This window comes from Melanerpes formicivorus, unplaced genomic scaffold (assembly GCF_026170545.1).
Source record: "Melanerpes formicivorus ecotype bairdi unplaced genomic scaffold, bMelFor1.0.p_v2 SCAF_22, whole genome shotgun sequence".
In the NCBI taxonomy this organism is placed as follows: Eukaryota; Metazoa; Chordata; class Aves; order Piciformes; family Picidae; genus Melanerpes; species Melanerpes formicivorus.
Genome location: NW_027142374.1, coordinates 7,833,168 through 7,846,728, shown reverse-complemented (window position 1 = coordinate 7,846,728; position 13,561 = coordinate 7,833,168). Strand labels below are relative to the sequence as shown.

General features: G+C 43.2%; 2 protein-coding genes across 4 annotated transcripts in view; one reads left to right on the top strand and one right to left on the bottom strand.

Moving 5' to 3' along the window:
- The window catches only part of COL4A6 (collagen type IV alpha 6 chain), a 130,146-nt gene extending 120,971 nt beyond the window's left edge, over positions 1–9,175 (bottom strand). The window contains exons 1-2 of the mRNA XM_068152046.1: positions 8,694–9,175; positions 8,557–8,605 (exon numbers count right to left, since the gene is read on the bottom strand). Of these exons, the coding sequence (XP_068008147.1) occupies positions 8,557–8,605; positions 8,694–8,740 (96 nt within the window). The 5' untranslated portion in view covers positions 8,741–9,175. The remainder of the gene's footprint in view (positions 1–8,556; positions 8,606–8,693) is intronic.
- COL4A5 (collagen type IV alpha 5 chain) overlaps positions 8,457–13,561 on the top strand; it is an 82,783-nt gene continuing 77,678 nt past the window's right edge. The window contains exon 1 of one of the 3 annotated variants that reach the window (XM_068152048.1): positions 8,457–8,495. In XM_068152048.1, the coding sequence (XP_068008149.1) occupies positions 8,478–8,495 (18 nt within the window). In that variant the 5' untranslated portion in view covers positions 8,457–8,477. The other 2 variants (XM_068152049.1, XM_068152047.1) reach the window with 2 other exon arrangements.

Below are 13,561 nucleotides of genomic sequence, written 5' to 3'. Positions count from 1 at the left end.
AGTATAAAACCTTGCAAGAAGGGCTGAGGCTCCTTTTATGGAAAAGTCTGAAGACCTCTATAAATTCTTTATTTTCCAGGCTTGCTTTCTGTCAATTTTTTTTGCTGCTGCAGGCTATGTTCTTCCAGTTCAACTACACCCTGATTTGTGGGTAGCTTTAATCATCGAAGTGCAACACAATGATTCACCCTCCTATTGTTTTGATGCGTTTCCACTATAGCATTAGTAATAATTCCTAAATGCTTTATATGTATTTATGTATTTTAAAGAGCAAGTGATACCCACACTCATTCATAGAAAATGTTTGTCTAATACAAGGAGAACCCTTAGAACTTTAAAATGGTCCTGCTCCTCTTTGGGAAAGTCATGCAATTACTCATTGTGTCAATGAATCTGTTTAGCTTTGCTATAGTAATGAGATGCATTTATATATGCATTTCTGGAAGACTGACTTGCCAGCTTAAGAATTCTAGGGCAGATTTAACATAAAAAGTAAAATATTAAGAGTAATAGATTCTCACTCCTTTTATAACTGTATCATTTTCTAAGGAAGCACTTTTTGGTTTACGATTCCATTTCAGAGCTGGTATCATGTGATGTCCACAGAGAGCTAGCATTACTACTTGTGAGGGCATGACCCTCAGGAACCTAAAGTAGTATCTTCAATTATTTAAACAAAGTGATAAGGAACATCAGGAGCTGATCTGAAAACTATGATGCAATTTAAACAGGTAAAGTACATGCAGTAACTAAAAAAAGTTGGGAAAAGATAAAACACTGACTTTATTCAGAGCTTTAAAATGATGCTACTAGCAAAATCCAAAAAAGTGGGAAGATTATTTTCAGTTTTGCTGACATTTAACTTGTGGAGATTTTAAGAAGCACAGGCACATTTATAAGTTCATTCCTTGTTTAAATGCACTTTTATTTTCCCCTCCTCTGCTCCTTAGATCAAAACCAACCCCTCCTAACAGTGCTATAAATTCATTTATGCAGCAGACTTTCATCTTACGCTGTACAAACATTTTATCCCAAACTCTGGAAAGCTGCAGGTCTTGTTGTCGCCACCAGCCAAAGAAATTGCTAAAGAAACAGTTAATGTTGCTGTTTCCGACCACTTTCCCCTTCAATGGAAACGGAAAAATGACAAATATGCAAAACCAAAGGAAAAGGAAATAGGACTCTCCTATTGTACAGCAACCTTGACAAATTGCCTTTTCTAGCTAAGTCCTGAGTAGTCCAGGTACAATACCTAGATGAAGTTTAGATTTTACCTATGCTGTACATCACACTGAAGTCATGCCAAATGCTTGTGTCAAGGATGGAATAGTTTCTTCCTATTAGTAATGGGAAAAGCAAGGAGCATTAGGTGCAACTCTCTTAAACAGATTAATGCAATGGAGACTCCTAGGTAACAGGCATTGACATGTCCTGACTGCTGATGAGAGAGGCAACAGAAAAAGCACTACAGGGTTAATGCCAGGAGTCATACTGGCAGCATCCCTGGACTGCCAAGGCGTAAAGAGCTAGAAAGGTAGATGAGCTTGAAAGCAGGTTGAGTCAAGGGCTGGAGGCTGCACAAAGTGCAGTAGGTTCCACCCAAGCAGAAGAGACCAGGGAGTGAATAAAGCAAGCTCAGAATACAGTAGCTATTGACATCTCAGTGAACTGAAGCAAATCAGTACAATTCGGTTCACAGTGTTGATTTTCTCAGTATTAAGGTAACCAAGTGAGCGGAGACTATACAAACTGGATGGTGCTGGCTTAGTGGCCAAGTGAGACTGACACAACCAAAGCTAATCAAAATCTTGCAGAAACAGCAAGAAGGGAAGCTAGCACAGACTGTAGAAGTTTCTACAGCTTTGTATCTGTTTGGGTAAAAGCTGAATCTGAGGGCCAGCAAAGTCACTTTTGACCAGCAAAAACTGTTAAAAAAGGTGCCCCAAAAAAGCCAGAAGTAGCAGATCCATAGAACAGCTCTTTTGTATTAACTCTGAGACCTGAGAGAAAAGGAAGCCATTCTGAAAATAAAAAATTACTTTGAACACAAGTAGTAGGATTAATGTCAACACCTTTTGAAGAGAAAAAAGTTAAATATAGCTACTGGGGACTGCAGTAGCATGACTGCCATATATAAATCACACAGGGGAACTTGTATGGAAAAACCAAGGGCAGGTTAAACCGCAGGTAAAACGTGCAAAAAGCACAGGAACAACTTACTTGCTGTCTCCAAGTATCTCCAGATTTATTGCCTACATCTCTAAATTCCGTTTTTCGCAAGGAATGGTAATGAGTACTGCATGATTCCACTCTTAACTGCTCAAGCTCAGTTAGGCCTCACAGCCTTCTGAGGAGAGTGAGCCTTCCTGGGTTATATTCTAACATTTTTTTTAAACTGATAAATAAGGAAATGAAGTTCATAATGTCAATGACTGCTCCCTCTTCTCACTCATTTCTTCCTCCAATAATACTTAATATCGCAGTCAGTATCAAGACTGCATTTCATAGGTACCCTTTAACAAACAGTTCAGCCTCCTTCCAATCCCTTTTGAAACACAGACTGATCTCACTGGAACAATCACTCCCACGGGTAAAAGAAGTGCTTTCATTTTAATTTTGTCCAGAGTAACAAGGAAAACAGTCATGTATTTTGAGACCAGACTCTCAGAGAGTTTGAAAGTTACCTATCAAAGTTTTTAAAAAGTCTTATTTTGTCTTCTTTGTCATCATTATAACACTTAAGCTGAGACACAGGCATTACCAAAGCCCCTTTTTTTTGACCTGATACTTAACTTTACACTGGTATCTAGGCAATAATGTAGTTTTAAAGCATTATCTACAGAAGGGCATACAAACCCACTTCCAAAGAAAAAAAGGAGGCTGAGTACATCAACAACTCTGGCAGAATTTTTCATTTGTATCTATGACAACTTCATGATCACCTCAAAATACTGTACCTCTCTACAGCATGAGAAATTTTTCCCCCCAAAATAGTATCTTAATTTTATTATTTTGAGCTGCCTAAAGAATTGCCCTAAGAGAACTGATAATCCCATAAAAGGCACTGACAAAAGGTTAGAAGTGGCTAGCATCTCTGAAATACCTTCATGTTTCCTTTATGTATGCTTAATAGAGAATCATCGCTTTTGCAGTGTTTTGTAGCTCTCCCTTCCAGGTTAACACTGAAAGATGTTAAAAAACCAGGTGGATCATTTTCTGATACACAAGCAAAAGTATCTGACAAGAGATTAGTTGGATGTCTAATCTTAATCTCCAGTCAGAATTCCACTTTCTGCAAGTATTTTCAGAAATAATGCCAAGAATCTGTATGAACAGGCAACTTCTTTTAGATCAGTTTTGCTCTTTTCACAAAAAAACTAAACAGGAAAGAGAGTTAAGACTTTGTGAAGTTCAGGACTGGCAATCCAGAGTCATTTTACTCTCAGCTTTTTGCACTCTGTAGCATTCTCACAGTATCTGTAAGCATCAGCATGTTACTGCTGTTACCTTGGGTGGAAGAGTTAGGAAGAAGTAAGATATCAGACCCCTACACATGTAGAGAGTGTCTCTACCACGAGGACAGACAGAGAGTAGAGAGGTTCCACCATGAAATGCCCTGCTGACTTTAGTAAGTCATACTAGTATCCCTAATAGCTGTTCTTAAATCAGAGGAACATTGTGGCTGGCAGTAAGGCTGGTACATCCTGAAGTGGAAAGAAAATGCTTTTTCAGGTCACACAATGCCTCCAACACCTACGTGAAAGGCAGCCACAATCTTAAATGGATAATGATATTTTAAAAATCCCTTCAGAATGCAACCACATGAACTACTGAATTTCATCATGCTGTGACCTACCACAGTATCCGAGTGCCAAATAAAATGGCACACGTTATGGTCAATTATCTTTAGCACCCAGAAAATAGTCAATAAACAAGTATTTGTTCAGACAGGAGAGGAAGAGATATTCAAATGAACATTTCCTGTAAGATCCAACATGTCTTGGCAAGGGCTAGGTAATTAGCACTGTTAGGAACTGCCTGCTGGCTGCATTCTTCTAAATTCTCATTAGTTTTCTACAGAACCAGGGAATAATTTTCACTGTTTTTCTATAGACCTATCTGACCTTTGCAGAATGGCCAGTCCCAATGCAGCGCACAGATCTTCACCAACCACATCTTTCCACAGCCATGCATTCCTACAGATTAGAAGCTTCCTTGTCCAGTACACTGAGATTTACAAGATCAGGTTTGCAATTTACATTATTTCTTAAATTCTCCTTGTAAGCTCCTTCCTTAGACAAGAACTTTACTACAGATGTTACTTCTTTCCCAATAAAGCTCACTGCTATGTAAAGATACAGCTGTGAAAGTCAAACTATAGGACTGTACACTTACAAAGACTGATTGAAATTACCAAGAAATAAAAAAACCACTTCTGAAATAGCTCTTAATGGCTTAGATCATATTTGCTTAGATCATGGAAAGTGAAATGAGAGCTGTAACTCTGAATTTCAATATCCATAATTATAGAGCTATTTTTTCTGTCAGAGCTCTGGTACAACATTTATTTTTGGCATAAGGCCACCAAAACCAATGAGCTTGGTTCATTTATGATGGTCTAGTACTTATTAAAAGACATTATTAAACATTTGTATCATAAAAAGAAAACCTGGAATACAGCAATAGAAGAGATAAATAATATCACTTGGGTAGGCTTGTTGTAAACTAGCAGAGATTCAGTTACCAAAATAGAGCAGGCTGCCCAGAACTGGTTTTGGCAGGTAGATTTTATTTGTCTTCCTTGGATACTGCAGATGCTCTGCTGAACAAGATACTAAGCAATAGAAAAAGAGATTCTCTGTAGTTAATCTGCACATTTATTACCACTCCCTCACACTCTCTCCCCCGCAAAAACAACAAGATTAGGAAGAGCTACAATAGTACATTAAGTACAGACTCATAAAAGCTAACTGAACTCTAGCTTAAAGCTCAGCTGCTCCAAGAGAACATGTGGGACAAAAAGTCCTTACAGTAAGTCCTGGCAGTAGTTCCTTTGGATATCACATCAAGATCAACACGTATTTCAGATGTGCTCAGTTAGCTGAACAAAAACAAAAAAGAAAGGAGGCGGTACCATCTCACCTGTACACCAGGTATGCTTTCAAGCGGGCACAGGACTGCTGGAAGGACTATGATGAGGCTCAGCTGAGAGCTTTGTGAAGAGAGAAGAATTTCATTGCCAGAGACTGTCTCTAGACTTTATGACCATTTTAATCTCATGTTCCAGCTCACGTTTATGAGAGGGCACCCTGGAAAAATCAGCAAAACTGATTATCCTCTTCTAAGGCCGCCTTCTATGAACTGTATTTTGCCTTGTATGTAGCCTGGAGAAGCCTCAGGGGTGGACAACAATTAGCTGAGGTAAACATCTGCCTCTCTAGCACTGTTTCAACCTTTTCACTTATTTCTCCCAGCTCTAGACTAGCTTTTGTCATTTGTCTTAGAGTGTAAGACTGTGTACCTTGCACAGTATCTTGCACTGACACTTCTGGTTCATTATTAATGCAAATGACTGATGACAAAAGACTGAAAACATGAAGCACAGCTCCTGGAGTCATTTATCTGAAAGCTGTTAGGGGAAACTCTTGGGACATTTCCAGCAATTGGTCTACAAAGGAGGGAACAATCCCTCTGCAGAGTAATCCCAGGTGTAAGAGCAGTCATCCACTTTTCTGCATGTGGCTCAAGAAAACATAGATTACATCACAAGAGTGATTTTGTACTGCTGCTTTAAAAAGATCATCATTTACATCTGGGAAAAATAACTACAAGATGAGAAATTACTTCAGTCCCACTGTAAAATCCTATTCTTACAGAGGAAGGGATGACTACATCTTGTAATCGAGACAGTATCACAGTATAACTAAGGTTGGAAGAGACCTCAAGGATCATCGAGTCCAACCTATCACCACAGACCTCATGACTAGACCATGGCACCAAGTGCCATGTCCAATCCCCTCTTGAACACCTCCAGGGATGGTGACTCCACCACCTCCCTGGGCATTCCAATGACGAATGACTCGCTCAGTGAAGAACTTCCTCCTCACCTCAAGTCTAAACCTCCCCTGACACAGCTTGAGACTGTGTCCCCTTGCTCCGGTGCTGGTTGCCTGGGAGAAGAGACCAACCCCTTCCTGGCTACAACCACCTTTCAGGTAGTTGTAGAGGGAAGTTGTAACTATTTTTATGAAGTTTTGTCAATAATCCCCCTAAATCAAGCCACTTAAAAGAACATTATCCAAAGAAGTTCCCCATTCTGCCACACTGAGCCAGGACAAGCCAACTAGTCCAAGACCTCCAAGTCAAAGCCATCTTTGATACAACTTTATTACAAACACCAACCTGACATGCCAGCCACTGCCTACCAGCCATGTCCACAGTAACATTACTGAAGAACTTGGTAAAATATTTTAGGATGTTTCTTTTACAAAGGTAAATTACTGAAATGAGATTATTTGAAAGAAGATGCACAAAGTTATAAACCACATTATATTCAGAAACAAGTGCCTTTAATGGTGCTGTTGCTTTGAAGCATCTAAAAGTTGTTATTTTTATTAGCCTAAAGTTTTAACCTCATTTTATTACATTGTACTTTACTATGCTCACTCACTTCAAACTATATAGCAGAGGACCACTAAATGTTTCAGAGATCATGTTGTTTCTAAAAAAGCTCTTCTTACTGCAAAACCAATTTTTACCACTAGTATTTGCTCTTAACAGCTTACTCCAGGCTGCAAGGTGTCAGGGTGTGCTTTCAATTCAGCAATACTAGAAAGTCCATTAGGTACTACTGCATTTGAAGCTGACAGAAACAGTTGTATCATTTTTCTGTTCTGCATGTTTGACAGCATTTTTAGTAAGAATAATTAAATGCATGATAAAGCACAAAAATGAAATATTTTACAGATCTATTTTTGACTCTTCTTCATACTTTCACAACAGATTTTGCTTGTTTTCTAACCCCAAAGAAGATTGGCAAGAAAACTTAGGAATGGCAGGTAAGTATTAATCTTAGCCCTTGCAATAGACCTAAATTGACAAAGTCCCTTTATGAGCCATAAAACATGTCAAGGAACTTCATAAAATCTGACTGCCTTCCAAGGGGTATGAAACAAAATTGCAGCAAACAATTAAAAATCTGCTGTCAGTTACATCTGCACCCAGCAGGAATAATTTCATTGATGTATCTAATGAATTTATAAAAATGACTACAAAATGTTGTATGTATGTTTCAAAAAGCCCTGAAAAGACTTGCTTTATACAAGTCATTTGCACACAGATTCCACTGCAGCAAGAACAGTTCTTGGTTTTGTTGAAGAAAATTGTCTAATCTTTTAATCTTTGAGGAGATTAGAGCTTGTAACTACCACCTGATCAGGCTGATGAAATTCTGCTAGTGCAAGTGATCATAAAAAGTGCAAAGAGCCGCCAAGCCTTTCACCTATATGAAAAGTATAAATCCCTCTGCTATTAAAGGCTTTTCAAAAGATTTCTTCCCACTTGCACAGGAAAAGTCTAAATCCTTAAGATTTTAATCTAAAGAGTAGAAAATCAGTCGAAAAAGACTGGCTGACAAACCAAGAACCCATGTTGTAACTGGGCTTGTTAGAAGTCTGTTAGAAGTTGAATTAAAATAAACATGCTTAAAACATGTAATACTAACTAGTCCCATTAATCCATTGTTACTTATGTGCTATACAAAATCCAGACCACAATTTACATCATAATACATCAAAGAGACTTTTTTTTACTGCCAACTGTACACCAGTTTAGGCTACAGATTTTGTAAAGGGCTCTTGTATTCACTATAGTCAAGTGGGCTAACAATTTCAGCACTCCAGTTGCAGAAAATCTATTACAACACTAAAAAAGAAAAAAAAAAACAGGCCACTTAGGAACATTTTAAAAGCCTGTGATCTCTTACTAATCTGTTTAAACATTAATTAGGAACAGCAAGAGAAACAAAATGTGTTTATGTCATAAAATTGTCAGATTGACAGATCATAAAATCATTGCTCTGTATGCCAACTTGGAATTTAAAACACACTTACTAATTCATAGTAATGAACCTTGATAGGGCACTTAACAGCATCATCCTTTAATTTCTCACACCACTTTTACTTAGTTATGAGGTGTTCTGGGTTGGATCCCACGCAAGCTAGAATCTAATGGGTCAGCTTGTGACAGAAGCACTTGAGAGGAGGCTACAAAGGAAAGGCTGCAAAGGAGAGATGTTGCTCATCCCTTCAGACACAGAACGCTGTTCCACTGAATACTTATACTCCAGCGAACGCTACAAAAACCAAAGTCGAGCAGACAAAAGGCACAGAGCTCTGGAAGCAGAGGTGTAGGGCAACTAAAGAAAACCCCTGTATCTTCCCGAGGGGCAATGGAGGTCTCTCTTTCCTGGCCGAAGGATGCCCAAAACCCGACAGGTTTGTCTGGGCACCTCCACCTCCGGGGAGTCACAGGCGCGGCCGAGACTTGTGCACTTACCCCACTCGCCAGCTCCGCGCCCAGGCAGAGGAGCAGCAGCAGGAGCACCCTGCGGGCAAACAAAACGGAGAGTCACCGCCAGCGGGCCGGGGCTGGGGAACACCACGGGGAGGGCGCCGCCGCGCCCTGGCACTCACCCTGCGTGTCCCAAGGCCGGCGGGGCAGGGGCTCGGGTACAGCCCATGCCTCAAGCAGCTGCAGGGACTCCGGAGGAAAAGGAGGGCCCGGCGCCGTCACTCGGAGCGGGTGGGCAGGCCCCCTGCGCGGCCACCGTTCACCTCCGCGGTTCCTTCGCCTGCTACGATGAAGGACCGAGGGTACCTCACCCGGGCTGGCCTCGGGGATGGTCACCGCTCGCTTCCCGAGGCTGCCCTGCGGCGCGCCAGCCCCCTCAAGGCGCCCACCGCTTTCCACACCCCGCGCCGGTGCGCGCCGTGCCAGAGCGTGCCCGGGCAGAAAGTTTGCGCGGTTCTTCGCAGCGGCGTCGCACCTGATCAGAACGGGGCGGGGCGGGGCGGCACTGAGCCGGGCGAGCCACGGCGGGCGCCCCTCACAACCCTGCGCCCCGCCACCCGCCCCTCCTGAGGTGCGACCCGGTACTGCCAGCGACTGCCCCCCTACCCTCACACGCCAAAGTGCTTCCGCTGCAGAAAATAGTCCGGGGTCTAGCGGCTCCCACCCAGTGGGAATGCGGGGCGGGGAGAAGCAGACGCCCGCCCTTCGAGCTAACAAAACCCCAGCGCCCTAGGGGAAGGGAGACGGCGGAGAATCACAGCCCCCCTTAGAGCGGGGGTGGCAACGCGCTCTACCCCACGCACACGCTACTCGCGCACCCTCCGCCGTCTGCCACCCTCCCGCCCGCCCATGGTGCGGATGAATACTGTGGGCAAGTAGTCCCGGGAGGACTTGAGCCGGGTGAAGCGGGCAAGTGCGGCAGAGGGGTGGGTACAGGCATCGGGGCGGCCGGTGGGAGCAGCCTGGAGGGAGCCGTGCTGCCCCGCTGGGATATGCCCGCGTCGCAGGGTTAGCCCCGGAGCTCCTGAGCCGGCGGGATGGAGCCGCGGTGGCGGAGGCGCAGCCTGGCTGCCGGCTGCCTGGTGCTGCTGCTGGGGTGCTGGGGGCCGGAGGAGGCAGTGGCGGCGGTGAGTGCTGAGCGCCCTCCTTGTTCTCTTCAGGCGCTGCCCACTGCTGCTGTCCCTGCCGGGCGCGGCGGCAGCGCGGAGCCTCGAAGCCAGCTTTCGATCCCGTTCAAAACCGGGCTGGCTGAGGGCAGGCTCCCTGGGGGCCGCGCTGGGGCTGAAGGGGCCGCAGTGGGCCGCGGCCCCTGACAGGAGCCGGGCGAGCGGGGGGCAGCCGTGCGCGGGAGCGGCTCTGGCCGCGCTGCCCTCAGGTGCCGCCGGCTCTCGGGTGGTCCTGCTCTGGGCAGAGCCCGCCCCGCACTCGGGATTCTCGGGGCTAACGGCGTCGGGCCGGCTCCTTGCCGTACCCCTGTGCCGCTGGCACGTCTGGTTTCACTTGCGGCTGTGGGGAGGCAGGAGGGAGCGTGAGTGTGAGCGGGGGAAACCCGGACGAGCTTTGTGTGTGCTCTGAACCCGCTGTTCCACCAGGACAAAGGAGGAGAAATCTCCCCCTGCCTTCCCTCCCAAAGGACTTGCGTGAGGAGGTGTCTGACCTCTTGCCAGGGAGCCTTCACCTGCATCTGTAAGTCACACCTGGACGTGACAGGGAGCGGAGACTTGCGGGCATGGTTTGCCGGAGCACGGCGTCTCAGACTGTGGCTGGGGTTTCCTGAGGGTTGTCGCTCTGCTCGTTTAAACCCGAGCTGAGATGCTGACGGAGGTGGCAGGAGCGTGCAGTGCTGCAGAGGGTGCACAGTAGGTGGCCTGGGGAAGAGTTTTGTTTTCTCCCTTTGGGAAGGGGATGCGATCCCAGCTTCCATGGGGTGACTGGGCCTGGGAACTGAGAGGAGAAAGAGGCTTCCTCTTTCAAGGTACTCGATTAAGACTTTCATCTGTGAACAAGCAGTGAAATTGACTAAAAGGCTCATACTTAAACATGGGTTAAGTTCAGATTTTTACATTTCCTTTCTCTGTTAAACTTCTAAATTTGCTTGGAAAGAAAAATGAATCTGAAGTTCTGTTGTTTAGGATTACTCTCTGGCTGAAAAATCATAAGATGCTACAGTAATAGGTGTAGAAAACCTTTCTGCTACCTCCCCCCCTGGATTTTGTAGTTAGAGCTGACAAAATCTACTTGTCTTGAATTCTCCTTTGAAGTGCATTCCTTCACAATGAAACTTTATAAGACCTTTCATCTGCCTTTCAAAAAAGCAAAGACCAGCTGTAACATACTGTCTTCTTCTTCTACCCCTCCTTCTTACCATGCCCAGGTGTGTACTCAAGTGTGATAGTAGTGTGCCACCAGTGCTTACTGCACTGCCACCTCACCCCAAGCTACTCCCATAACCCCTCACCCTGAAAGAAGGATCTAGTCGGTCCCATCTACAGGACTTCACTCTTTCAGTAGATGAGGGTTGAAGATGGGCAGGTTTGTGTGCATAAATGTGGCCCCTTCAGGAAAGCACCCGAGCAGAATTCCTTGTGTGCAGTTGGTGGGTGTCCAGAAAAGGGACTGTACTGGGCTGACCATGCAGCAGGCAGGCCTCTGCCTGGGGAGACATGGAAAAAAGGAGGAAAGACAATAGTGGCATTCCTGGTTCTTAACACACAGCTACAGCCTCTCTCTTAGAATTAGTGCCCCTGGGGATTTACTACCCACAGTGAGATAAGAGTAACTGAAGGCCCAAAGGCTGGTGGGGGTTGGGTAAAGAGAGACACTTCTGCTCCAGTCTATCCAAGTCCCACTGACACTGTCATAAGAGTCAAACGGTTTCTCACTACTTCAGTGTTTGGATGTCCTTGAATCTCATATAATGGTAATAAAAAATGGAGCTGATTTTATTATTCCCTCCCCCATTTTCACAAGGAATTGAATTAACACTACAGCATTTTTGCTTCTGTGAATTTTGTTCTGGGACCTTTTATTAGAATCCTCCCTCTTCCCCCAAGATGATTAATCTGGAAGGATGAGTTCCAGTCATTCTAGTGTCCTTATTAAAATGATAAATTTGGTTTTCAGCCTTGTAATATACATTTCAAATGCAAAGGTCATACCTTCTTTGCTCCACATTTTTGAAGACACATGTAGGCTATATGAGCAGTTACAAGGTGACAGAGCATAGTTGAGAGTTATCTGCCAACACAGACATTGTAAAGAAATCCTAGTGACTCATTTGAAAAAAAAATCAAAACTTTAAGCTCAAGGGTGAATTTAGTTGTTCAGATTTTATTGCTGGGTTTCCATAGCCTTTCATCTGAATTTTGTGAGTAGTACATGGCTCATGCTATGGACTCCTGTGCAGATTCAATGTAGAATGAAATGTGTAAATACTGATGAACACTGCAAAGGTAGCTGGGAGTCTGAGAATGTACTTCAGAGTGGAAGAATGAATGAAATGAGAAATGGTGTAGTGATGATGTGAAGGGATTTCAAATTCTGCTGTAAAAATTGGTGCTTATTTGTTGTATGCCTTCATCAGAAGGTATGGGTACTTAGTGTGTGTGTGTGTGTTAGGGGACAATATTCTCACTGAAGTGCCATGGTAGTTTTAATATAAATCTGCATACATATGTGAGCTGATGAGCTGCTCTTAGAAGCAGAATTTTTTTCCTCTCCTGGCAGGTTTGCACTTCTACCATGTTATAGAAAAGCCATTGCAGGTATTGAGTGTGAAACCTAATTAATGAGCATAGATGGACTAGATTCTTGAATTGTGCTATGAAACTCACTTCAAGTTAGCGACTCTCTGTTGCTTTATACTTAGTTTCCCTTGCAGCTAAAGCCTAAGTTTTTAGAGTGAAAATAAACTGTCATACCAAACGTTATTAGAAATCAAGTACTCTCTTCCATGTGTTTCTTTGCCTTCCATTAAAACTTCAGTTTGACTGAAAGTGTAGGGATGCAAACAGTTGTTCAAATATGGTGAGACAGGCTGGAAAGATGGGTATTGTTTTGTGCTTAATGTGTCATTCATGGAAGCTCTCTAAGTTCCATTGAGATTCTTTTTTTTCTTCTTTCAGATGTTACCACGTATGTGAAGCTGTGCTACCATATCATTAATTACAATTTGATTAATATGGTTAATTTGTAAATACATAGTCATCGGTTTCTCTTGTCCTAAACATTTTATTACAGTAGTGGTGGCTGTTATCATTATTTCCCATTTCATAACTGGCTGTGCATCTTTCTAGTTACGAAAGCCAGATCTGTAGAGGCAGAAAGAAATGGATGCTGGCTTTAAGGATTCGAAAAGTATTTCATCCTGAAATTCCGTGGATGTGTCTTGATTAGTCATGCACAAGACTCTTGCAGTTTCATAACATCAAGGCTCAAGCCCTCTTGCTTGTAACTTGTCATTTGTCATGTGCTTTACTTCTGACCTTTCATGGCTCTTAACTGAACTAGTGTAGTAAAAGTTGTATTATAGGGTGAGTTCTGGCACATACTAAATCAAGGAAATCCTGAGTGAAATCCAGTGTCAGAGCCATTTGGACCATAATAAGACTTTCTTAGCTATGCATGCAAGATCATCATGTATCTTAGTTTTTCTGCCTGATGGAAATAGATAGTTAAATGGAAACTCTTAGGCTTTAATTATTCTTGTCATGAATGAATTGATATGTTCATTGAAAGGAATTACCTGAGTTATTTAGCCTTATTTAAAGTTGATGTAAATTTATACAATTATTTTTTCTGCTGTAAATAAGCAATAAAACTTAATGTAATGCAGTCAGTTGCTGTTGGTTTTAATAGAACATGTGGAAACTTTTTTCTGTATTACAGAACAACTGAAATTGGTAAGAACATCACAATGAATCTAATGCACATATTTTCTCTCTGGGGTAAAGTACATTGAGACATCTGTTCATCACATAGAGTGAAAATG